Below are 24714 nucleotides of genomic sequence, written 5' to 3'. Positions count from 1 at the left end.
ACCCCGAGGGGCGTGGAGGCGGCCATGGCGGCCGAGGCGGCCGAGGCGGCGGAGCGGCACCTGGGGCTGCTGAGGGACGAGCGGGAGGCCGAGCTGGCACAGAGCAGGTGCGGGACACTCATGGGACAGGCACCGGCCCCGCCGGGGGGTTACGGGGCGGCTGAGGGGACACGGGGGCGCTGTGGCCAGTGGGGAACGCAGAGGGACCCTCAGGTGAGACACGTTGTCACCCATGGGAAACACAGAGGGATCCCTCCTCTGGGACCCGCTGGCACCTACGGAAACACAGAGGGATCCCTCCTCTGGGACCGACTGTCACCTATGGAAACCCTTGTAGATCCTCCCCTGGGACCCACTGGAACCTCTAGGAAACCCTCCTAGAGGATTTCCTCCTGTCACCTGTGGGAATGCTGCTGCAATCCCACCGTTCTGAGCAGCCCACCCCAATAGGATCCCCACCCACCCCACAGGGCTCTGATCCGTGGGGAATCCTGCTGGATTCACCCCCGTAGGACCCTCTTCGGTGCCCTTGTTGAGGGTACAGACACCCAGCCATGAGGATGGAGGTGCCAGGATGTTATTCCTTATCTGTCCCCTGGAGCTGTGACCCTCAGCCTCACCCCATGGTGTTCCCACCCGTGTGTGGTTCCCAGGGCATGGCAGGAGAGCGTCTCCCTGAAGGAATTGCAGCGGAGAGGCGTCTGTTTGCTCAAGCTCCAGGTCAGCAGCCAGAGAACCGGCCTCTACGGGCGTCTCCTCGTGACATTCCAGCCCAGGAAGTGGGATTCGGACACCGAGCTGCCCTCCAACAGCTTTGGGCCTGGTCAGTGACACTCCTGTCTTCCTCTGGAAAGAGATCATACGGTCCTAGAATGGCTTAGGTTGGAAAGGACCCTAAAGCTTATCCAGTCCCACCTCTGCCATGGCAGGGACACCTTCCACTCACCCAGGTTGCTCCAAACCCATCCAGCCTGGCCTTGGACACTTCCAGGGATCCAGGACGGTGACACTTCCCTGGATGGTGACAGATTTGCCCCAGCCTCCCTCTCTCCCTTCAAACAGGGGACATCGTGGGGCTCTATGAGTCAGCTGGGCAGGGGGACCCGCTGTGCACGGGGGTGGTGACACGTGTCACCCCCAAGGCAGTGACGGTGGCCCTGGAGGAGTCCCGGGATGGAGAGCTGGCCCTGGACCACGAGCACTCCTTCCGCCTGCTCAAGCTGGCCAACGATGTCACCTACAACAGGCTCAAAAGGTGAGGGCTCACTCTGCTCCTCAGCGGGATGAGGAGTGCCAAGTTCAGTCTGGAAAATCTCTTCCCAGACCCTTCCCAGTTTGGAGTTGTCATTTTCTAGAGCTTCACAACAGCTTCAGTTTACTCTGATCCCACTGGCTGGTCCTGCTCTTCCCTTTCCTTCTCCCAGCTGTGTTTTGGTCCCACTGCATCACCTCTGGAACACTCTGGGTTCTCTGTAGGGCCTTTTGCATCCTTGCTGGATAAACATCCTGAAAAAGCACATTTGGCTGTACCAAACAGGTACAATGGGAAGTGGAAGCCTGACCAGCACAGGGATATATGTGAGGGTTGGGAGATGCAGGAATTGTGTGGGATTAGTCTTGTGGGGTGGTGTTGTTCAGCACTGGAGTAGTTCAGTCCATACTCACAGCCTGTCTCTGGGCACTTGGGAGTCTCCAAAGAATTCCTGCTGTGCCTGTAACCTGGATATTCCCTTCTTTGGCAGAGCTTTAACTGCACTCAGGCAATACCGTGGTGGCCCAGCCTCTGACCTGATCGACGTCCTCTTCTTTGCCTCTGCTCCCAGGGCATTCCCTGAAACAAGTAAGAATCCTTTTTTTATCAGGCTTGATGGGCATGCTTGGGAATTGCCCACGAGAACACAAATAGCTTTGATCCCTGTTTTTATCCACATGTGCAGCCACTGTGCTCCAGAAAAGACCCTGGTGTTCAATGCAGGTCATCAGTGGTGCTGCAGCTGGTAGCTTTGTGTTCATACTGGTTTATACTGGGCACGCTTGCCTCATGGACAGATCCCTGACAAAGACTTGTATAAGTAGTACCCACTCCATTGTGCTTCTTTGGAAAGAACAAAGGTGAAACTACACAGCTTCACCTTTTGGAGAAGCCACAGGGAGAGCAAAGCCTCTGATCAGATATCCACAGCTGCTAATGGATATTATCCCTTGGCAGAAGGGAAGGATGCAAAAATCAGGGAATGAGAGCTGAGGGTGGGCTGGGCTGGCCAGCAGGGTGAGCTGTGTCTAAGCCATGTCCAGAGCTCAGGTCTGCTCTCCCCACTGGTGCCATCCATCCATTCTGCCCCTTTTCCTCCCCTCCACAGCTCCCTGCACTGTTTGTCTTCCTTGGATTCCTGGATTTGGCTGCCCACCATGGTTTGATTCTCTCCCATCCCCTCCAGCCAGGCTGGACTTCCAATAGGATGTGCCAGGGACAAAAAATGGGTGTTAATGAGCCCTATCCCCATTTCTCTAAGCACTGATCCCAGTCTGAGTCAAACCTTTTAGCCCTTCGGCTGCCTGGGGACCTTGGTGCACTCAAGGTTTTAATATTAAAGAAAAGAATTAAATTTTAATCAACTTTCCTCAACAGTGCTTTTACCCCTGAGGTAGCAGAATTGCCTGTAATGAAGGAAAACTCCTTTTCACTACATCTCTCAGCTATGTCAAGCTGAGCAGAGATGAATTTTCCATCTCCTCAGCACTGGGAATATTAATGGATAGATTGAGCCAGGTTAGACAGAGGAGATGCAATATGAACTCAAAGGCCTTGCAGTTACCTCCTCCCTTCATAGCTGCTTTCTCCCCAGCTAGAGAGGGGTTGCACCAGCCAGGAATTAAAGGATGAGAACTTGGAATAAGCCTGCCCTGAGCTGAAGGGCTCTGCCAGACAAACCTCACAGTGCTCAGGCAGCTTTTCCATGTCACAGCCTCTCCTTCCATGACAAAGCAACCATTAGCCTGGTTTCTTTGGGGATCTGTCTCATCCCATGCATTACCTGGTTTCAAACAAACTCATCAGCAGCAGGCTGGGTCAATAAGCCCTGGACAGCTCCTGAAATTGGCTGTCTAGACACACATCTGTGTCAACACCGGTCAGGGATGCAAGACAAGCTCACCTCTGTCAGAAGCCAGGGAGCCACAGGTGGGAGAGAGGGCAAAATCCACTCCAGCAGGTGAAATATGCAGCAGCAGAAGCCTGAATCTAATTTTTTTAAGTGTGGGGGACAAGATGAGAATCCTAATTTTTCAATCAGGGAATCTTGTAGGTGGGTTCTGCTACTGCTGTGCATTTCATTAATTAATTACCAGACAGCAGCAGCCCAGCACAGCACATCAGAGCCCAAGTCCTTTCAAAACACTTAAATATGTAGCAATAAATACCATTGGCACAACACAAAAACATAGGACAGGTTGTGGGGGAAGAATAACCTAAGGAATAGTCAAAAGGAGAGGGAGGGATCTCCAGTGGGTAGCTGGGATCTGCAGCAAAGATTGGGACTGGCACAAAGCACTTCCACACCTCACCTTGCTGCTTCCAGGAAGGTTCCAAGTTGGAGAACAACTTTTCCAAAAAGGGCAGAGTCTGAACTGAGCAGGAATTTTGCCCTTAGCAGACTCCCTGGGAAGCAGAATCCAGGTGCTCACCCATCAAAAATGCCCTCTGTCTCCTTTCCACTTTGATCTGTACCCGTGGTCCTGCTCGAGCTTCCACACCTGGAATCTCCTCCAAACAATCCTCCCCTGCTCCCAGCATCCATGTGGAATCCCTGCATCCCTACGTTTTGGGAATGGGGGGCAGTGGAAAGGCTTTGCTTGCCAGCAGAGGCCAGCATTGCTCTGCTTGCTGTGCTCCTCCTGGCCATCCAAGAGGGACATGTCCCTTTTCCTTTTGGAAAGCCAGGTTCTGCTTTACCTGTGCAGGTCACTGACAGCTGCCAGCTCTCTCCTGTGCTCCTGGGCTGGAGAAAGTCAGGGGTGCTCATTTTTGTTCCTGGCTCATGTCCAGCTCTGCCCACAGTTCTAAAAATTAAAAAAAAAATTAAAAATCCTGGTAAAAAGGCAGGAATATCCTCAGGAAAAGCCAATCTGCCAGCAGAGCACTGGGGAAGCACCAGGGATTTCCAGCAAGACTTTCCTGGCTTTTTGGCACAAGTCACTTGCAAAAAACTCTGAGATGCTCCCCATCCCTCTGCCCTGTGGCACCTCTTGTCATCACAGGGGCCATGGAGAGACCTCTGAGATTCTTGGGAAGACTAAGCAGTCCAGACAACTCAGCTGCCACATTTTTCCTCTGGAAAACAGGGAAAGTTCTCATCCAGGCTGAAATACCCACCTGGATTTAGTCCAGCAGCATTGGCTGCAGTGAGGTTGTACCAGAGAGGAGCTGCTGAGGGGGTCTGGATTGCTCTTGGGCAGGAATATACCTTGGAAAGGGCTTCCAGCTCTGCAAAACCTGGGCTCTTCCTCCCAGGAAGGGCTGTTCTCATCCATTTTTGGTGCAAAGACTCTTTACTTTGGGTCTTGGATATCACCCCCCCTAACCCACTGCCTCACCAGAGCTGCTGGAACTGTGCAGAAGAGCATCTCAGTTCCTGGGAATGTTGGGGTACCAACCTGGATGGCCAAGGTGATTTGGTTTTCAACACTAATAAATGGAGTTGTGCATCAGGGCACAGTTGCCACGAGCAAGACACATTGCAGGGATTTCTTCAGGTGAGGATACCTGGAGCCCAGCTGCTGCAGGGAGAAGAGTTTGGAGGAGCACAGCATGCCATAAAAGGCTCCTTCCTCCTCCCCACCGCTGTGGCCAGCCCAGGAGAGGCACATTCCCAGCATTCCCACACAGCAGCTCCTGGCAGCATGTGCTTAGGAGGGATGGGGGTGGGCACAGGCCTGGAGAAATTCCTGAGCTCATCCTTGAGCAAGGAAGCATCAATGACTCCCACATCCCTGCTGTTCCTCGCTGTGGGAAAAGCCTCTCTCAGTTTTGAGGCTATTCTTGCTTTTTCCCCAACCCATGGGATGCTTCCTGGTCTTGTCTTAGTCATTAACACACTCACCCAAAATTTACATGTGTAAACCAAGAGGCAGAGTGACAGCAAAAAGCACCTTTAGCCCCATTTCATCATCACATTCTCAGTGAGTCTCTTTTGTTTAACCTCATTTAGTGGTGCTGCTTCAAAAGCCACAGGCCACACACAGGTTCACCTGCCTAAAACCAGAAGAAATTTGCATGTTTTTAATCATGCAAAGAGAAGGATGAAGCACATGATGCCCAGCAGGGAAGGATGCCCAGAGACTTGTCTTATATAAGCTTTTGTGGGAACGTTATTTTCGGGAAACCTCGGTGTAATGAGTCATCATCCCTGCTGTAATTAACTCCCATAATGAACAAGGAGATTAACAGTAGGATTAGAGGGGGGATGAGAATAAATTTGGGCCTAAATGAGATAAATCTGAGAGGTTAAAAAGCAGCTTTTGAGAATTCAGTCTCTGCAGTGAAACCAATTCTCTTCTAATGCGATTTGCATATTCTTTTCTCTTTTTTCCCTCCCTTAAAGCAGAAACTAATTTTAGTTTTATCATTTAAATTGCTCTTTGTACCTTTTCCTGCCTTCATTCCCAATCTTGGCTGACCACTACAGGGCTGCTCTTTTCTGCTCACACACTCTGTAGGTTTTTCTGCTTTTTCACTGGTGCTGCACTGGGTTTGTTCACTGGCAGGGATTTATTTTCCAGATCTGCTACTTCCTCCCCAATTTTCATTGAAGATTTCACTAAAGATGCTGGTTCTCCTGCAAAACAAACCCAGAGCTCCCTCCAGAGCCAGGAAAACCTACCTGTTTGATGCTGGAGCAGCTAAATGCCTCTTAAATTCTGGGAACCACTGACTGGCTGAAGGCCAAGTATCAGGGCTGGGGAAGGGATGGGGAAGCATGGATACAGGATGGGGAGGGACCCTGTTTGTTTTGGAAGCATAAAAAGCTTATTTTTACCTTCTGGGGTCTTCCAGCCCCCTCAGTGTTTTCCTCCCAAGGTCTCCAGTGACTCTCCTGTCTCCTCAGAACCTCTGGAGTTCTTCAATGCCTCCCTGGATGAGTCTCAGAGGGAAGCTGTGTCCTTCTCCCTGGCTCAGAGGGAGCTGGCCATCATCCATGGGCCTCCTGGCACAGGGAAAACCACGACCCTGGTGGAGATCATCCTGCAGGCTGTGCAGCAGGGCCTCAAGGTGAGGCTTGGTGACAGGGACCACCTCAGCTGGCTACCAGTGGCCATCTCTCCTTGTGTGGAGACCTCAGAGCAGCCTTCCAGTCATGGGAGGGGCCTACAGGGATTCTTCATCAGGAACTGGGGTGGTACCACAAGGGGAAATGGCTTCACTTGGGAAGAGGGGAAATTTAGGTGGGATACTGGGGAGAAATACTTCCCTGTGAGGATGCTGAGGCCCTGGCACAGGATCCCAGGGAAGCTGTGGCTGCCCCATCCCTGGAAGTGTCCAAGGCAAGGTTGGATGGGGCTTGGAGCAGCCTGGGATAGTGGAAAGTGTCCCTGCCTATGGCAGGGGGGTACTGGATGTGCTTTAAGGTCCCACCCAGACCATTCCAGGTTTCTAGGATTATTTTGCACACTCCTGGGCTTTGTGGCAGCTGGAGCAGCTCCCATTGGATCTGTGCTAGTCCAGAGCCTGGTTTGGCTTGCAGGGACCAGGGACTTCCCCACCAGCTCCGAGGAGGTGCTGGCAGAGCTTGGGGTTCCCTGGGGTCCCCACAGAAGTGCTGCAAAGCAGGGAGGGAATTACCCGTGGTGTTGCCAGTGCTTTATTCCCAACAGAAGCACACTGATCTCCCTGTCTCTGCTTGGATAGCTCTGCCGCAGCCTTTGGGTGTGCTCAGAGGTGCCTGTGTTTGTCCCCGGCAGGTGCTGTGCTGTGCCCCGTCCAACGTGGCCGTGGATAACCTGGTGGAGCGGCTGGCCGGCTGCAGGGCGCGGCTGCTGCGGCTGGGACACCCCGCCCGCCTGCTCCAGCCCATCCAGCAGCACTGCCTGGACGCCGTGCTGGCCCGCGGGGACAACGCCCACATCGTGGCCGACATCAGGAGGGACATCGACCACGCCTGGGTGGGTGGCCCCGAGCGGGTGGGAATGCCTGCGGCCTGGGGCAGTCCCGTTGGAAGGGCAGATGTTAGGGAGAAGTTCTTCCCTGGGAGGGTGGGAAGGTCCAGGAATGGACATGTCAGAGAAGCTGTGGCTGCCCCATCCCTGCAAGTGTCCAAGTCCAGGTTGGACAGGGCTTGGAGCAACCTGGGATAATGGAAGGTATCCCTGCCTAGGAATGAGGTGATCCATAAGGTCCCTTCTAACCCAAGCCATTTTGGGATTCTCTGATCTTCATATGCTGGAGGGCAGAACTCCTCCTGCCTGAATCCCTTATGGAAGTAGGAAAATTCCAGTCCCTGCTGCTGCCCCTCACATCACCTGTCTGGCCTGATCCGTGCCCTCCTCTTTACCATAGGAACGTTCCCATCATTAATTCACTTCCTAACAAGCTGTCTGCCTGTCCTGATACTCCCTCCCACTCTCAGCCACCTCAAGCAAAAAGCAGAGCACATTCAAAAATGAATCCTTAATTTCTTCTTTCTCACCCTTATTTTCCTAACATTCTCTTGCAACCTAGCTCTGGTACTTGGGGTGAGGATTTGATGCTAATTAGATTCTTTTTCTTCCCTCTTCCGGCAGCAGCACTGTCCAAAAGCCATTTTTTTACTTCTTAATTTATTTTCCCTCTTTCTCACTGGTGATTAATTTTCCCTTTCATCTCCTTGGGAGGAGTCTGTCACAGAAGCTGTCCTTGGCTGCAGAGAGCTCATCTCCAAGGTCCTGACCCATCTTTTCTTCCTCCTGCCTCTGTTTCTTCACTGTCACATTCCCTACTTTTCCCTGGAACAATTTCTCCCTTTGCAGCTGCATGTTTTGACTCTTCTCTCTCCTTCCCTTCACCCCAGCCCACAGAAGGAACAGTAACAGAAATTGAGGCATTTCCTACCCCTTTGTGTTTCCTTCTCTCACCTCGAGATTCCCAGGACCTCAGTTTCTGGGTACTCCTTGCCCCAGCAAGGTTTCAGCCCTACAGTATCTGAGAAGGAAATGCAGCACAGGTCCAGGGCTCCAGGGATGCTGAGCAGGATCAGGGAACAGTCCAGGAGGCAAGGAATCCAGGATCCATGAGCTGGCCTTAAATAAACTTCCAGACCAATGAGTGAAGGAGAGAGCCCATATGAGGCAGGGATTATTAGAGTTGATATTCCTAATTCCTAAGGAGGAATGGGTGACATCCAGACTGACCATATCCTCAGGGCCTGTGATCCCACCCCTGGAATTCCTGACCCCATTTTGACCTGACAGACACATGGAGGTTTAACAGTTTTAAATACCCACGAGTTCAACCAAAGCAGAGGGCTGAGCTGATCCATGTTAGACCCTGGAAAATCCAAAATCCATCCATCCATGGCATGACTCTAGGAACCAGCAGGTCTTACTGTTTTGGCTGCATATAGGAGCTTCTCTCTGCAGCCTTTTCATCCTTCCCAAGTCATCAGCCTTACCTCCAGGGAAATAATCCCAATTTCCAGCTGGGATTGCTCAGTGAGCCATAGCTGAGCTGTGGTCCCATGGCTGCTGCTCTGGCAGTGCTGGTGGGTTGGGCTGGTAGGCACATTTAACACCTGCTAAAAAAAGCCCTAGGCCTGTCTGGATGCTGCTCTGGATCCTTTCCAGCAGCTCAGAGAGGCCAGTTTGAGGTGGCCGAGCTTCTGCTGGGGCTTGGGGAGCCCTCTTGCTTCCAGAAAGGCTCTGCTTCCTCAGAACAAGATAGGAAATCCCAATCCCTCCCCCAGCAGGGGAACAAAACACCTCTTCCCAAACATTCCTCCCTGCTCCATGCCCAGATGCTTCAGCAGTTGGCTCTATCCCAATTTCTCTGTTTTCTAGGCAAAAACCAAAAAGGCCCAAGACAAGGGAGAGCGAAGCCATTTTCTGGGTGAGATTAAGACCCTGAGGAAGGAGCTGAAGGAGAGAGAAGAAGCTGCCACGGCTGCAGCCCTCAGCCAGGCCAGCATTGTCCTTGCCACCAACACAGGTGTGAGATCCTCCTGCTCTGTGTTTTCCCTCCCTTTGCCAGGTAAACCACGTGCTCTGCAAGGCAGCATCCTGCTGGGATAGCTGGGACACTTGCTCTGATCTCCCAGGAGCTCAGCAAAATCTCCCAAGCGCCTCCTCAGTGGGATTCTCCCAGCTCCCACTCTGCACAGGAGGTTGTTGAGCACAGAATGTGGAGCTGGAAGGGCCCCTGTTAGCTGTGAGTAGGAGCTGGGAGTGCAGTGAGTAAACAAGTGCTGCTGGAGGTGTGCAATCTGCTCCTGATTGCATAAATCACATGGCATTGCTTCCCTGCTTGGACCCCTTCCAGAACTGATGGAATCCAGCACTTCCCCAGGCTTCATGTGGCTGCTTCTGCACTCATCCAAATGATGTGACACATTTTAGGGATTTTAAGGAGCAGTTCCAGGTGTCCATGTGGCATCTGCAGCTCCAGGTGGGAAGGTTTGGCATGTGTGGAAGGGCTTTACTGGCTCAGGTTTTTCATACAATCTTACAATCTTCAGATTGGTTGCTCAAAGGGCATTTGTTGAAAGGAAACATCAATAATTTTAGGTCATAAAAAAGCAAGTTACTGAAATGAAGGTTAGCAGAAAGATAAATCCTTCTGTGTCTTAGTCCCTGGGAGTTGGCCTCTCTTTTGTACTTGCCTGAAAGAAAGGGAGAGATTTCCTTCTCCCAGTAAAACTGGTATTTTTTGTTAATCAGCTGTGATTCTCCCTGGAACTGGAGCTTCCCAGTCAAGGGGTCTGTGCAAGTGGCAAAAGTCGAGTTATAACTGTACAACTCACCAGAGTGGATTCATGCAGCCTGGAAAACAGTTTTGGAAGGAAAACAATGTCTTTGGTGGCAAACTGGAATGTCTGAAGTGATACAGAGCTGCAGAGGCAGCAGGATTTACAGTGGCAAAGCCAAATTCCCACTCTCAGAGGTGCAATAGCACAGCTCTGAGAGGTCTGGGAGCTTTGGAAAAAAAAAACATTTCTGAAATAAAAATCCTCTGGGCTGAGAGACTGATTTCTTCACTCTGCCTTCCTCCTTTTGCATCCTTCTTTGTCAACTTCAGGGCTCCTGGAATCCAGATTTCTGATCAATGCCTGGATCAGTATCAGTAGGTCTGGGACAGCAGGATGTCTGTAAGGACACAAATATTACAAATGGACTTCTGATGGTTCCAGTCTCCTTTCCCTCTTCCCAGTGCCACGAGGAGGAGGAGCTGAGATGGGGTCTCAGCCCATCTCCCCCTCTCAGGAAACTGTCCCTCAGTTTCCAGACGGGTGGTCCCCAGTCAGTCCCTCAGCCTCTCAGTTGAGGATGAGGAGTTTTTTTGGCACTGGGGGGGCAGCAGGAAGGTGGGTGTTCCTTGCTGTGTTCCAAATGAAGCACTGGAGCATATTGTTCTTGCTGGCATCTGGGCTTTGCTGCTGTTCCCAAAGATACTTGGAAGCTTCTGGGCCCAGATGCCAGGGGAAAAAAATACAAAGAGGAACTGGCAAAAACAATCCTGACTTACACATATCAATGGAGATGTGTTTGGCAGGGCTGCATTGCTGAAATCCCTGCAAAGAACCATTATTTCACTTGTCTCAATCACTTACAGCTTGTGAGGTTTGTTTCCAGAGCAGGTTCCTCACTTTTCCTTGCTTCCCTGCTCACTTTGGCACCTTCTCCTTCCACCAGGTGCTTCCTCAGATGGCGCCCTGAAGCTGCTGCCTGAAACCCACTTTGACCTGGTGGTGATTGATGAGTGTGCCCAGGCTCTGGAAGCCAGCTGCTGGATCCCTCTGCTCAAGGCTCCCAAGTGCATCCTGGCTGGGGATCACAAGCAGCTGCCCCCCACCATCATCTCCCACAGGTAAAAATCCTGGATCCTCCTCTGATTTGTGCACCTCCCAAATCTTCATGTTTGGAGGTGTTTCATGGTGGGGATCTGTGCTGCCTGCAGGCTCTGTGGGATGCATTTGGGCTCCCCCTCAGGCTAATCCAAGTCTTTCCTTTAATTCCACTTCTGTGGTTTCCACATTTATTTATTTAATGTAGTAATATGTGAATTGGCCCAGTGAGATGCTGCATTATCACACACCTCAGAGATTATAAAACCTCCCAGTCCCTACAACGTGGATAATAAGAACAGTTAGTTTGTGGAAAGGATCTGTGGATAGTGCAAATTGCCTGTGCTTCCAGGGGGATGCTGCAAAGAGTACTGAGGAATCTCTGAGTAATTTAAAACATAAATGTGCTCTTGTTTATCTGGTTTAGGTAGCTCCAGATCTGAAATTACTGAACCACAGGAGCAGAGAAATAGGGCTGACTTCATAAACATCATCTCCTGCTGCCAGAAAACAATGAACAAGACACATATCTGCCATCTCACTTGAGTTTTGAACGCAGGAAATGAAAAATCCAAGGCAGGCAGCAGCTCCCAGCACATGGCTGAGAGATAGTGAGAACAACATTCAGGGGCTGCAGCATCCTCTCATTTTACCTCTCTCTGATGCCCAAAATCTTGCTGTTCTGCAGATCTTGGCAAGTGATAAACACATGCTCAGCTGTCTGGAGGTGTCCAGGCTGGTGAGCTCCAAAAGCATCTCCAGAGCCCTCCACTCTTGGTGTCCTGCTGTTTATTCCCTGTGAATTTGCAGGCTGGCTCTCCATGCCTGGATTTTCCAAGCAAGGCACTTTTTGGAGTAGTATCTTGTTGGCAGCAAGAAGAAATTGGTCATTTGGTCTTTCTAATTTCAGGGTTATCATCATTTTCTGTAAGTGGTGCATAAAGTTCTTCTTCTCCAGAAAAACTGCATGATAGCTCTATAATACTCCATAGTGTCCATCCAGCTGGGTCCACCTCAGTCTGTTTTTTTCTCCAGACTGTCAGATTAAGGGCAAAACACAGTAAAAATCCCATCTCTGTTAGTCTGGAATGGGGAGCTGGTGTCACTTTTGGCTCCCTCTTTTGAGACAAAAGCAGCTTTACTTCACTCCAGAAACATTAGAGCAGCTGCTTTTTTTTCTGCTCTGTCACGGTGGCTGCTGCCAGGAGCCTTGGCTGGAGCTGGCAGCAAAAAAAGCTCCTCATGTCCTGCACAGCTCCTGGATCTCCTCCTGCTCCTGTTAGAGTAGTTGTGCTTTTTTCTCCATCAGCTTTGACTTGGTGGCCTTGGCAGTGCTGGGGGAACATCAGACTCCATGATCTTAAAGATCTTTTCCAGCCTGAACAGCTGTGATGCAAATCAATGGGATGTTGGAGAGCCCCGTTTTGGGCTTTCCACATTCCCTGTAGATCCCTTCCATCTCCTTCCCTGGGTATTTCCAGAGCTTCCACCAAGGCCCCAGATCACCTGCCACCTCCTGTGTGGTTGAGAGGAAGCAGGGAGCTATTTCCAGGGATGATTCATGCGGAGGACTCCAACCCTTCCGCCCACCTTCCCCTTCTCCATTGATGACAGCGGGCCTGGAGTGGGTGGGCTCCTATTTTTGGGGCCACGGGGAAGGGTCTGAAGTTATCCAGGATGAATCCAGGCTGGCAGGAGTTTTGGCTGTTACTACAGCAGGGGAAGTCAGCCCTGCTCAGGCAGGAAGCCTGTGTCCAGCAGGAATGCTGTGGGACTCTATCCACCTTCCTGTTCCTTGCTTTTTCCTCCATGGAATCAGCATTTACCTGTTCTATCAGCAGTGACCCCATGAGGCCTAGGGAATGTTTGATGGAGGGTCTGAAAGCTCCTCTTCCCTGCTTTCTGACACACCTGGAGCTGCCCCAGGATGCAGAGGGCATCCCCACACACACCTTCCAGTCCGTGCTGGCAAATTCCAGCCCCCTCTGATTCCCCCTCTGCAGCTTCCATCTTGGAGGTCCTCCTGCTCCATTTTGTCTTTGTCCCTGTGGGCATCTCCATGCCAGGGCACCTCCTGCAGCCTGACAGGAACATTTGTTTGCCTTGTTGGAGCTCTCATTCCATGTTTTTCCTGATGATTTTGTCTCCACATCAGGGCTCTGATGTTTTTATTTGGTTTTGCTTACCAAACCTCTTGCTCTCAACCCATTTCCTGGACAAACACAGGGATATTTTGTCATCTTATTTGTCAGTGGTCAGTCTGGATGTCAGCACCATCCCAAATCCACGTGCTGATTCCCATGGCAAGTCTGAATGGATTTCCTCTCACTTTGGCACTGAAGTGCCAGGCCTTGGGTTTCTCTGGTAGCCTCCACAGCTGGAATGTCTTGGTGCACATCCATTAATTAGCTCCATTAATGTGGAGTTCCTGAGGTGGGAAAACACAGTGACCTCCTTCTTCAGGCTTTTCCAGCCAAATCCAGTGTGTACTACAGGGATCAGTCACACCAGCATCTCCTTTCTCAGGGATGAATAGGAAAAAAATATGCCATGACTGAGGACACAGCTCCAGCCTTCCACAGGAAACAATTCCTGTTTTTCTCCAGTACTGCTCATTCTGGCCACGTACAGGGCAGGCTGGCCCAGCACAGCATTTCCTGCAGGCAGAACAAGGTGAAACCATGTTAGCAACAAATCCTGCCTGCTGTGGGCTAGGTTTGGGAATTCTGCCTTTCCCAGTTGTACTTTAGGTACTTTAAAGTAGATATTCCCAAGCATCCCATGCATGGTTCTGTCTGTCCAACCTCTTATCCCAATTTTATTTCTCTAAAGCAATCAATAGATAAAAAAACATCTGCTCAGGGCACTCGAGATTTCGTTGGCAGAGAAATCAACCACCATAGGAATTAATTGAGTGGTAAAATAACAGAAAATTATTAACAGGTGAAATATTCCCAAGAAGATTAATTCCTCATTATTAATTCAGCACATAACCTCCTGTGGTGGGAATGCTGCTGGAAGGGTAGGGAAGAGCCTCATTCCTGAGGCTTGCTGTGAGGTTTAATGGCTGTTTCTGGCATGTGCTTGCACCTGAGTGCCAAATTTCCTTCCTGACAGGAAAACCAGGCTCCGTGGGTAGAGCAGAGCTGGGAGAATCAAGTTAATTCCTGATAACTGGAATGCATCCCCCAGCCCCACGTCTTGCTATGTCTCTTCATCCCATCTACCCCAGCCCACCTCTGGCAAACTGCTGCTTCCCACATCCTGCAGCCCTGTCCAAAGGTTATTCTCCTTTTTTTTTTTTTTTTTTGCCTCCATGCTGCATCCTATGATTCAGCGAGGAGAGCTAATGAGGCCTGGCTTCTTGGAAAGATTTGTCCTTAATCGTCCCTTCTGCAGGTTGAATGACTTGGCAGTCCCTTGTCACATTTCCCAAGTGCCTGTGGTGAGCGTGGCAGGGCTGGCTGGTGCCACAAGGATCCACTCACTGTGGGGCTGTGGAGTGCTGGAATTCCCCCAGCAGGGACTGGACGAGTGCTGTACCCCAGAGATTGATGGAAAGCATTTTCCTGAGCTGTTCCCTGTCATCATTCCATCATCTTCATTCTGCTTCATTGTGTCTGGCAGCCTCCAGCACCTCTCAGTGTCAGCCTCAGTATGAAAAATCTCTGTATGCTGACAAAATCCAAGCACAATGACTTCCATCCTTCTTCCTAGATGATGCCTTCCAACAAACCCCCTGTGAGGCCAGGAGAAAGCAAACAGGCTCCTGAAAGGCTGAATTCAGTAGGAATTTGATTCATTTGTACCATATATATGAACAAAGGCTGCTGCTGGATGTGATGGGGATTGAATGGGTGAAAAAGCAATGAGTGTCTCAGTCCAGGGTGAGCAGCCAGGGAAGGATGGAAATGCTGGAGCAGCAGGGGTCTTGATGAAACCAAGAAGGGTTGGGCTGTGTGAGCACCAGGCATTCCAAAATTTGGGGTGGAGCTCTGATCCTAATGCACTGGGTGATGCTGATGCTATGGCTGAGCTTGCAGTAATGCTGGTGGATCATGGAATCACTGAGGTTGGGAATGCCCTTCAAGACCACTCTGTGACCAATCCTTACCTTGTCAACCAGACCAGAGCACTGAGTTCCACATCCACTTGTTCTTGAACACCTCCAGGGGTGGTGATTCCATGGGCCACACTGTTGGCATTGCAGGATCCGTGTCCAAGCTTCTCTGATCCCTGAGGGTCTTACAGACACTCAGGTGGACCAGAGGTGACAGCGCCATCCCAGGGGAGCCACACGAAGGTGCTCCCAGAGCATTCCCACTGACACCCTGGGCACCGAGGGACACCGCGTGTGTCGGGAAGGGCTGGCTGAGCCCCATCCCGCCCTGGGGGATGGACACTCCCACTCTGAGCTGCTTCTCCGCGCAGGGCAGCGGCCGAGGGGCTGTCCCTGAGCCTGATGGAGCGGCTGGCAGAGCACTACGGGGAGCGGGCGGTGCGGATGCTGACGGTGCAGTACCGCATGCATCGGGACATCATGGCATGGGCGTCCTCGGAGCTCTACGGCGGCCGCCTCAGCGCGCACCCCTCCGTGGCACAGCACCTGCTCAGGTGGGTCACTTGCTCTCTGCTGAAATGGTCTTTTCATCTCTGTTTGTCCATCCCCTGCGGAGTTTTCCACTCCTCCTGTGGCCGGAGCAGTGCTTTTCTTTCAGCCATTGTTTCAAGGAGACGTTACTGGGGGGGAGGTTTGTCCTTTTTGCTCTCTGACCAGAAGTGATGCAGAGTTGTCTTCTGTGTCCTCCTTTGCTCTGGTTTGGGTTGGAAGGTTGGAAGCCCAGCCAGTGCCATGCCAGGGGCAGGGACACCTTGCACGAGACCAAACTGCTCCGTGTCCCATCCAGCTGGCTCTTCCAGGGATGGGGCAGCCAGAGCTTGTGTGGATATTGCTGTAACATCAGCGTTGTATTTCCCAAATCCCTTGTGCAGGGACCTGCCAGGCATCTCCTCCACAGAAGAGACCAGCACTCCCTTGTTGCTCATAGACACTGCTGGCTGTGGCCTGTTTGAGCTGGAAGTGGAGGATGAACAGTCCAAGGGCAATCCAGGTACTGTTGGCCACAATGGATGGACTGAGGTGCTCAGCCCACCACAGGCTTGGCCACAGATGTCTCTCCTGGGGAAAGTGGGGTCCCAGAGAGCCTTGCTTAGCTGAGAGATCATTCCCTTCATAAATCCTCAACTTCCAGGGAGTCCAAGCTGTGTTGGAGCTCTGGTGACAGTGTCCAGCTTGTGGGTGGCCTCTTGTGTCTCCTTGCAGGGACATTTCTCTGTGCTGAGGGCTGGGACAGGGTGGAGAATCCCTGTGGCAGGGGCTTTACATCAAGGAAAGGGAAATAGCAGCAGACCTCTTTTGGGAAGGCTATGGATAAGGCTCAGAATTACCTCCCAGTCCTCTGCTCCTTCCATGAAATCCTGTCTGCCTCTTCTCTGTGGATTTGCCTACGACACCAAATTCTGCTGCTTTTCTCCTGAAAAAATAGGTTTCATTACAAAGCTGGAGTGCAAAGTCAGGCTGGATGATCCAAGGGCAGTTTTTACCAGTTTAAATACCTTTTACATTCTGTTTGACCCCCACCACCATTTGAGTGCCTCATTTTTCCATGCACCATTCCCAGGGCCCTGCTGAACACAACAAGCTCTTGTTCCCTCACAGAGAGCCAAAGAGCCTGGTGTGAGAAAACTCAGGGATTTGGAGCAGAGGATTAGAAGCACATCTCCCCAAATTTGGGAGGCAGCATTTTGGCACAGCTCACTGCAGAGTCTTGATGTTTATTGCTGTGTTTTGCTGCAAAGCAGAAGCCCAGCCAATAGACCATGAAATAATTCATACAGGATTTAATTTTTCCCCTTAGATCCCTCTGAACCAGGCACCATCTTGGCTAAGCAGTTCATGGCAGCCTTTCCTGCTGTTTTGGGGGAGGTGGGCACATTCCTCTGGTCTCTATCCCCTGTCACTCTCTGTTCCTGTCCCAGGGGAGGTCCAGCTGGTGGGGATGCACGTCCAGGCCTTGGTGGATGCTGGTGTGAAGGCCAAGGACATCGCTGTGGTGGCCCCCTACAACCTCCAGGTGAGCTGTCCCTCTCCTGGCATCCCCCCTTTCTCTGCACACAGGGGGCCACGAGATCCCAGAGACCTGCAGAGCCAAATTTAACCAGCATTTGGGACCAACTCCTGCACTTCTGAGCAGCTTGAGGCCGTGGAGGGAAGAGCTGTTAGTGATGTGTTCCACTCACAGCCTCAGGACATGCCAGTGCTCATCCTTGTGGGTTTGGGAGGGAGGGATTTCTCCCAGAACTCTGCCATTTTAATCCTTTTCACCCGTGTATTTCCTTTAAAAGCTCCCCTTGGCCTGTTTCTCAGGTGGACATGCTCCGACAGCACCTTTGCCACAACCACCCCGAGCTAGAAATTAAATCAGTGGATGGTTTCCAAGGAAGGGAGAAGGAAGCAGTGATCCTGTCCTTTGTCAGATCCAACAGGAAAGGTAAGGCCTTGCTGCTGGAGTGTTGCTCCCTGGGGAATGGGGAGGAAGTCGTGTAGCCAAGTGCTGTCGTTTAATTGCACTTGGCTCTGGATTCATTTACTGGCAAAGCCTCCCTTTTCAACCTTTTTTGTTTAATTAATGAATATATGTGCTGTCAGGGCTGTAGAGGAGAAGCTCCTCTGCTGTGGTACCACAGGTCCAGGACTGCTCGATTTGAAGGTTTCCTGACCCTTGAGTCCTCAGAAATGATTTAAACAGGGCCCTAAGAATGTCATATCCCAATAGGCCCTCATTTAGGGGAGTTGGGGGGTAATTTCTTGGGTTTTGAGCCCATTTTGGGTCAGTTCCCTGCAGAAAGTGAGCAGGAGCTGGCATCCCAAGCCATGCATGGAAAATGCTGCTTTTGGAAGCAAAATCTAGAGCGGAAAATCAAGTTCTTTGCTATCAGCAGCTGCAGTGAAAGTTAATAGCTGGAAAAAAGCTGCTGCTGTGGGGGCACAAGGTTCCTGTGCAGGAGCTGAAAGGTTTTGTGGAGCTGGCTGAGCAGGATCACTCTGTGATCACCTCTGTTCCATGCTGGGATCAACTCCCTTTCCAAACACACAGCCCTGCAGCCCTTCCTGTGCTGCTGGAGGTGAAATGCTGGGGGCTGGAAGGGGGAAAATATGCATGGAAGGAGGAGGTGCCTCTTTTTCCAAACCTAGAAGAGGAAGAGCAGCTTTATGGGGAGAATGGAGGTGGGGACAGCACTAAGAATAGTCCTGATCCAGGAGTGGCTCACCCCTGGGCTGGTGGCCCTGGGAGGATGAGTGTCCCACAGCCCCTTCTCCTGCACAGGGAGAGGCCAAAATTCAGGTGTGGGGCAGGAATTGTTTTCCTAATGGCACAGGGATGATTCTCCTTGACCTGTCCTTCTGTAGTCATTCCTGATGCAGCTGGAAACATTATTTTAAGCCCTGGCACAGGTTGGTCAGAGAAGCTGTGGCTGCCCCATCCCTGGAAGTGTCCAGGTTGGATGGTGCTTGGAGCAATCTGGGATAATGGAAGGTGTCCCTGGCAGGGGGTGGAACTGGATGGGCCTTAAGGTCCTTCCCAACCCAAACCATCCCAGGATTCAAAGGAGTTGGATTTGCCCCTGCAGCTGGGTTAAACCTCCTCAGAGAAACTGGGAATTGTTCTCCAAGCTGCAGAGCAGGGAGGGGGGCTGCCCCTCACCGTGTCCCTCAAAGGCAGCACAAACGAGGCTGCTGAGGCAGAGCCAGGCTGGGCACTGCTCTGGCAGAGGCATTAATCTCTTCCCCACTGGCCTCCTCGCTGTTCCCTGGAGCTGGGAGCTCGGCAGCCACCCACGCTTCTCTATCCTGCCTGAGTCATCCCAGCACTGCCAGCTCTCACTGCTGTCTGTAAGCACAGCAAAACCCCCCTGAGTTCCCAAACGGCTGCTCCTACAGACCCTCCAGAATGTGGGAGTAGGGGGGAGCTCTGTAGGACTCAGGGGAGTTCTTTACCTGCAGTCTCCCTCCTCTGTTGCAAGGTGAGCCTTTTCCACGCTGCTCCAGCTTGTGTTTGCTCCCAGCTCCAAGCTGAGTTTGTGTCGTGGGCCAGGCAGGGACATATTTCCCCTTTGTTTGTGCCTTCCATCCTCTTCCTGTGGGAAAATAGGTTGAAAGGACAGTGCAGGATAGTCCAAAAGGCCCGATAAATTACACCTCTGCTGATTACTGAGGAGAGGAAATATCTGTGCCCACCCAATGAGTTTGGGTGTTATAAAAGAGTGGGCTAGCTGGCCACTAGTTGCAGTTTGAGTTAGAGCTTGAGAATGAGAGTCTACTGCAGTTCAGGATGGAGTCTGCTGGCTGTGCTGTGAGGAGGTAAGGGACATGGGGTCGTGCAAGGGACAGACAAGGTAAGAAGATGTGTGAGGGACAGGCAGGCTAAGGTGGCCAGGAAAGGACAGCTTGGGGTTAGCCAGTCATACAGAGAGGAGAGGAGTCAGAGCTGTGTGGAGCTGCCTGTGAGGGAAGGAGTCAGTTGTCAGAAAGAAATACACTGAAAGAAGGCAGGAAAAGTTTTCTACTAAAGGACTGGTGGTGATGCCAGTCCAGTCTGTCTCGACATAATAATTGCAACATCTTCCCAACCCCAGGAGCTCAGTGTGGAACACAGGTAGGAAGACGAACCGGTGTGAGCAGGGACCAGAGCCCCATAAATGCCAACTCTCACCTTCCAGCCAAGAAATCCTTGGGTCAAACTCCTGCTTGGAGGCAGCCCTGTCCCCTCTGGCATCCCTTCCCTCCTGTCTTTCCAGGTGAGGTGGGTTTCCTGGCCGAGGAGCGGCGCATCAACGTGGCGGTGACGCGGGCGCGGCGCCAGGTGGCCGTGGTGTGTGACAGCCACACCGTGGGCAGCCGCCCCTTCCTGCGGCGCCTCCTGGACCACCTGTCCCAGCACGGCCTCGTGCGCTCTGCCTTCGAGTACCTGGATGACCTTGTGCCCCAAAACTACCCCGGGGAGGGCAGGGCTCAGCACCAGCAGGGCCCCAAAGCACCCAAAGCACGGCCGGCTCCAGCTGGAAAGCTCAAGGTGGCAGCAGCCAAAGCAGGGAGCCAGAAACCCCCGGGGACAGGGAGCCAGAAACCCCCAGGAGCAGGGAGCTCCCCAAGTGCTGCTGGAGCTGAGAGAGGTGGCTCAGGGTCAAAGGAGCGTGGGGACAAGTTCAGGGCCATGCTGGTGGCCTTCCTGGCGAGCAGCGAGGTGCAGCTGGATTTCCCAGCATCCCTGAATTCCCACGAGCGGATGCTGGTTCACGTGCTGGCAGAGGAGTACGGGCTGCAGCACCTGAGCTCTGGGGAGGGCCGGGACAGGTACATCAGTGTCCACAAGAGACTCCCCAAGGAGCCCTCACTGCCCTCTGTGCCCCTTCCTGAGCCCCCACTGCCCTCCGAGCCCCTTCCTGAGCCCCCACTGCCCTCCGAGCCCCAGCATCCCAGTGGGAACACCCCTGACCCTGCAGAGCCAGGGGAAAGCAGCCAGGGCTCGGGGAAAGTGGACCTGAAATCCCTGCACCTGGAGAGAGTCCAGAGGGAGAAAGCCAGGCGGGAGGAGGCAGCGAGGAAGGTGCAGGAGCCCGGCCGTGGCAGCAGGAAAAAGGACAAGAGCGAAGCCAAAGGTGGGTCAGGCTTTTTGTAACCAGCACAATTAATGCTCTTCCTTAATTGGATCTTAATCCCGGTGGGTTTGCTCCATACCTTGGGATTTTTAGCTCTTGGAAAGCTGCAGAGTGGTGGGAAGTGGCTGCAGCATCCAGGTTTGGATACCTGGAGGCACATTCCTTAAGTCAGAGGAAAAACACTGGGGACCCTTTCCCAGGAGAGAGTCTCAGGAATCACAAGGGAGGCTCCCAAGAGTAGGGAGAGGAGCTGAGGGGAGTCCCTGGCCCACACTGCCTGTGGCTGCAGGAGGGTAGGTTCGTTCCCAGGCCCCAATCCAGGTGTGTGCTGCTCACCTTTCCCAGGAAAAACTGCGATCGGGAGCGTGGCTGGAGAGGATTTCGATGCTCTGATCTCTGCTGCCATCGAGGCTGACAGGACCTGTGGCTTCCCCCGCTGCAAGGCCTCTGTCACCACCCTGGGCCAGCTCTGCCACCACTGCCAGAGGCTCTTCTGCCTCAGCCACCACATCCCCGAGGTAAGGAGGGGCAGGACGGGCTTAGCCTGGGAATTTTCCCTGTGGAGCTCCCTTGTAGGGTTTCCTTGCAGGGAGTTTGAGCAGAGCCCTCCCTGTCAGAGCCTGTGCTGAGCTCAGGTACACAGGGCTGGCAGGTGCTGACACCTGGGATCTGCTCCCCTCTTCCTGAGGGCTTTTCTGTTTTCCTCTCATTTTGTCCCCTTCTTTACCATTTTCTGGCACTTACACTCTGAGGCTGTGTGGATAAAGTGAGGCAGGGAGCAGAAATTGAGGACGAGTTTCACGCTCAAGCAAGCCTGGACTCAATTCCCAGCTCTTTGCACATCCCCTCTGCATTCCGAGGATGATCCCAGCCCTTTGCAGATTGTCTCTGCATCCTGGGGACAGGTCAGGCATGGTGCAGTGCTGCCTGCCCAGCAGTTCAGAATTCCCCGTGTCCTTGTTCCTCATCCTGCAGCTTCTGTGCCCTGTGGAACCTCCCGGAGCTGAGCATCCCTATAAATCCTTGGCAAGCTTTTCCCTCTGTCAAGAGCTATCTGTTTCCATGGCAAGGAATCGTTGTATTTATGGTCACTCACCATCCAGGGGGATGGAGATTGATTCCCTGCAGAATGGCCTCTCCCTGCTGAATTGTAACGAGGCTCCAACAATTGCAGGGATTTAAATCCGTGTCAGCCCCGGGAAGGGCTGTCACAGCTCTGAGGGAACAGGCTGGGACCCCATTCCATGGAAACATAAATGACTTTGGGATGGGCCAAGAAAAGGGATCAGATTTTAGGATCTCACCTGTGAGATAATTCCAGTGTTTGACTTGGCTCATTAAAGCAGCAGATTCATGGCTAAAAAAGATCTCCTATTCCCCAAAACACTTTTCCCAGTTCACTGGAGGGGAGGTGGAAGGAGCCACTTGAACCATCCCAAAGGATGATTTACCTGCTGTTGAGAGCCCAGGACCTGGATCTTTATATTTCATTCTGTGTGAGAGGAGCTATAAATGATGGTTTAATAAAATACATAGAATAATAAATACTAATTACTAATTTTAAACAATAAATGTAAGAATAAATCTATAAAAGTGTAGAATCTAAATAGAAAATGAAATTAAAATAAATAGAATAAATAGTAAACAATGATAAATAATAAAATAATTAATTTAAATTATAAAAAATAAGTATATAAAGCAATATAACAACACAATAGTATAATAATATGTAATGTAATGATAATAATGGCTGTAAATGATGGGAGATGATTTCGGGGGGATGCAAAATAGGCAAAAAAGGAATTGCAGGCTCAGGGAGTGCAAGCCCCTGGTTCCCCCATGGGTGATCCCTGCCCTATTTCCTGGTATTTGTTCTCTCCCAGGTGCATGGCTGTGGGGAGAAGGCCAAGGCCCAGGCACGGCAGCGGATCAGCCGGGAAGGGATCCTGTACCCTGGGAGTGGCTCCAAGGACAAATCCCTGGATCCCACCAAGCGAGCCCAGCTCCAGCGGCGCCTGGACAAGAAGCTCAGTGAGCTGACAAACCAGAGGAAAGGCAAAAAGAAAGACAAGGACAAATGAGGGATCTGAATCCTGCTTTTTTAACCTCAAAGCTGCAGCTCAGCCCCCCTCACGCAGGGCAAAGCTGCAGTGCTGGGCCTGGGTGGAATAGGGGGCTCCATTTTGGGGGAAAAACCTGGAGCTGGGAGCCTTCCTGAGCTGGATGGCTGAGGCAGGGGAGGGAGAGCTGCTGTATTGTCCTGGTTATCCCTATGACACAGTGATGGATGCACTCAGGGGCCAGAGCACGCTGGTGAAATGGGCATTAAACACCCAAAGCTGTCGATGTCACTGTCACATCGGTCCCTGCAGCAAATGATGGATGCCTGGGAGCAGGAACGTGGGAGGCACCAAAAACCCCGGGTGACGCTGTGTTCTGGGGAGGATGACTGAGGAAATGGATGTGTCCCAGCCCAGCAATCCTCCAGCACCACTTGGGACCCAGCCTGTCCACACTGCAGCCATTCCCTCCCCACCTGGGCCAGGGGTTCAGGAGGGGGCTCAGCCCTGCTCCAGGTGTGCCCGAGGATGGGAATAGGAATGGGGAAGCCTCAAGCCCAAACCGTGCTGGTACATGGAACCATTTCCCTGGGAGAGCCTTTCTGTGCCACTGGGAGGTCCCACCCTCCTCACTGCTGCCTGTCCCTTCCCTGATGCTTCCCAGACCTGTCCTGCCCTTCCCACAGAGCTCCTTGGAGGCCGATTCCCACTGGGAAAGCCCATAGTGACAGCAAGTACAGCCATGTGAGCTTTTCAGGTGGGAGGGAGCCTTAAGTCCATCCTGGACCTTTTCCCAATCCTTCACACAGGGTCCATCCATCCCATCCCCAAAACAGCTCCAGCAGCATTTTTTGTCCCAAGGATGAAAGAAGAGGTGCAGAGGTGTCTCCAAATGGGAATGGCTGGAGAGGAGCACTGTAAAAATGCCTAACCACACATTTCTTATTTTGGGGCTAAACAGAACCCAGCACCTCTGGAAGTCGCTCTCCTCATCCCAGGTAAAGCTCAGCAGTTGGCAGGAGCTGCCAGACAGCCAAGGATTTCTGTGTCCATCTCTTCCCAAATATTTGGCTGGGATAGCTAATAAGCAAATTTTCCCCCAAACCTCGTGGTCTGTGAGTACTGGCTGTGAACAACTTCCCACAAAAACTTCCTCCTCCTTCAGAAAACCTCACCCTTCAAACCCTTCTATCCCTGGCTGAGGATGTGTGGGAGAGGGGAATCTGGGCATCAATGAGTGGAGAGGGGCAGGAGGAGCTGGAGCAGAGGGGGATGATGGAACAGGGACATCCCAGCCATGTCCCAAAGGGAAGGGATCAGGCAGGACAGATGGGAAGGGAAAAGTGCCACCAGCTCACCAGCTCAGGGGAGAACTCACCTTGGAGTTACTTTTTAATCAGGGAAGAACAGATAAATGGCTCATTCACACTTTTTTCCCTGCTCAGATCATCCCAGCAGCCACATCCCAGCCTGTGCTCATCCCGTGGTGCCAATTTCATGGCACAGGGCCCCAGACACCCCCAGATTTCCCAGCCTGGCTTCCCACCAGCATCCTGCTGGCAGGGAAAATCCAAGGCTCCAGTCAAGGAGAGGGACGTGGCCCCAGTGCATCCTCTGCTCTCCAGCTTGTGCCATGAGGGGCTCCACAACTCTCCACAAACCAGAGTGGGAATTAACTCCCCAAAAACCCCAAACCTGGCTTGGGCTAGAGCCCCACCTGCCTTGGGTCACAAGGCCAAATCTTGGCTAAAATTGAGTTATAGGGTAAGTCATAGCCCAAGTCCAGGATTAGGGGCTGGAAAAAGCAGTCCCCAGTTGTGAGAGTTGTGTGAAGGAGCAGGAATTTGTGGTGCTGTCCTGAGCATTTTGAGGGTAAGGTTGGGCTGGAAAAGTGGCTGGGGTGGGAA

The 24714-nt window shown here is 52.1% G+C and overlaps 1 protein-coding gene across 1 annotated transcript; it reads left to right on the top strand.

The window, feature by feature from the left end:
* The first annotated feature begins 24 nt into the window (after positions 1–24).
* Positions 25–23104, top strand: IGHMBP2 (immunoglobulin mu DNA binding protein 2). The gene is made up of 15 exons (XM_014878710.2): positions 25–107; positions 654–823; positions 1063–1255; positions 1743–1840; positions 6105–6268; positions 6958–7158; positions 9028–9175; positions 10876–11050; positions 15459–15641; positions 16020–16138; positions 17067–17161; positions 17455–17578; positions 19887–20747; positions 21093–21265; positions 22631–23104. Exons 1-15 carry the CDS (start codon positions 25–27, stop codon positions 22826–22828), a joined length of 2985 nt encoding a protein of 994 aa, XP_014734196.2. The 3' UTR covers positions 22829–23104.
* The last annotated feature ends 1610 nt before the right edge of the window (positions 23105–24714 follow it).

Source organism: Sturnus vulgaris, chromosome 18 (genome assembly GCF_052056855.1).
Source record: "Sturnus vulgaris isolate bStuVul1 chromosome 18, bStuVul1.hap1, whole genome shotgun sequence".
NCBI classification, from domain to species: domain Eukaryota; kingdom Metazoa; phylum Chordata; class Aves; order Passeriformes; family Sturnidae; genus Sturnus; species Sturnus vulgaris.
Note: the sequence above shows the minus strand (reverse complement) of the source record. Positions and strands in the feature narration are given on the sequence as shown.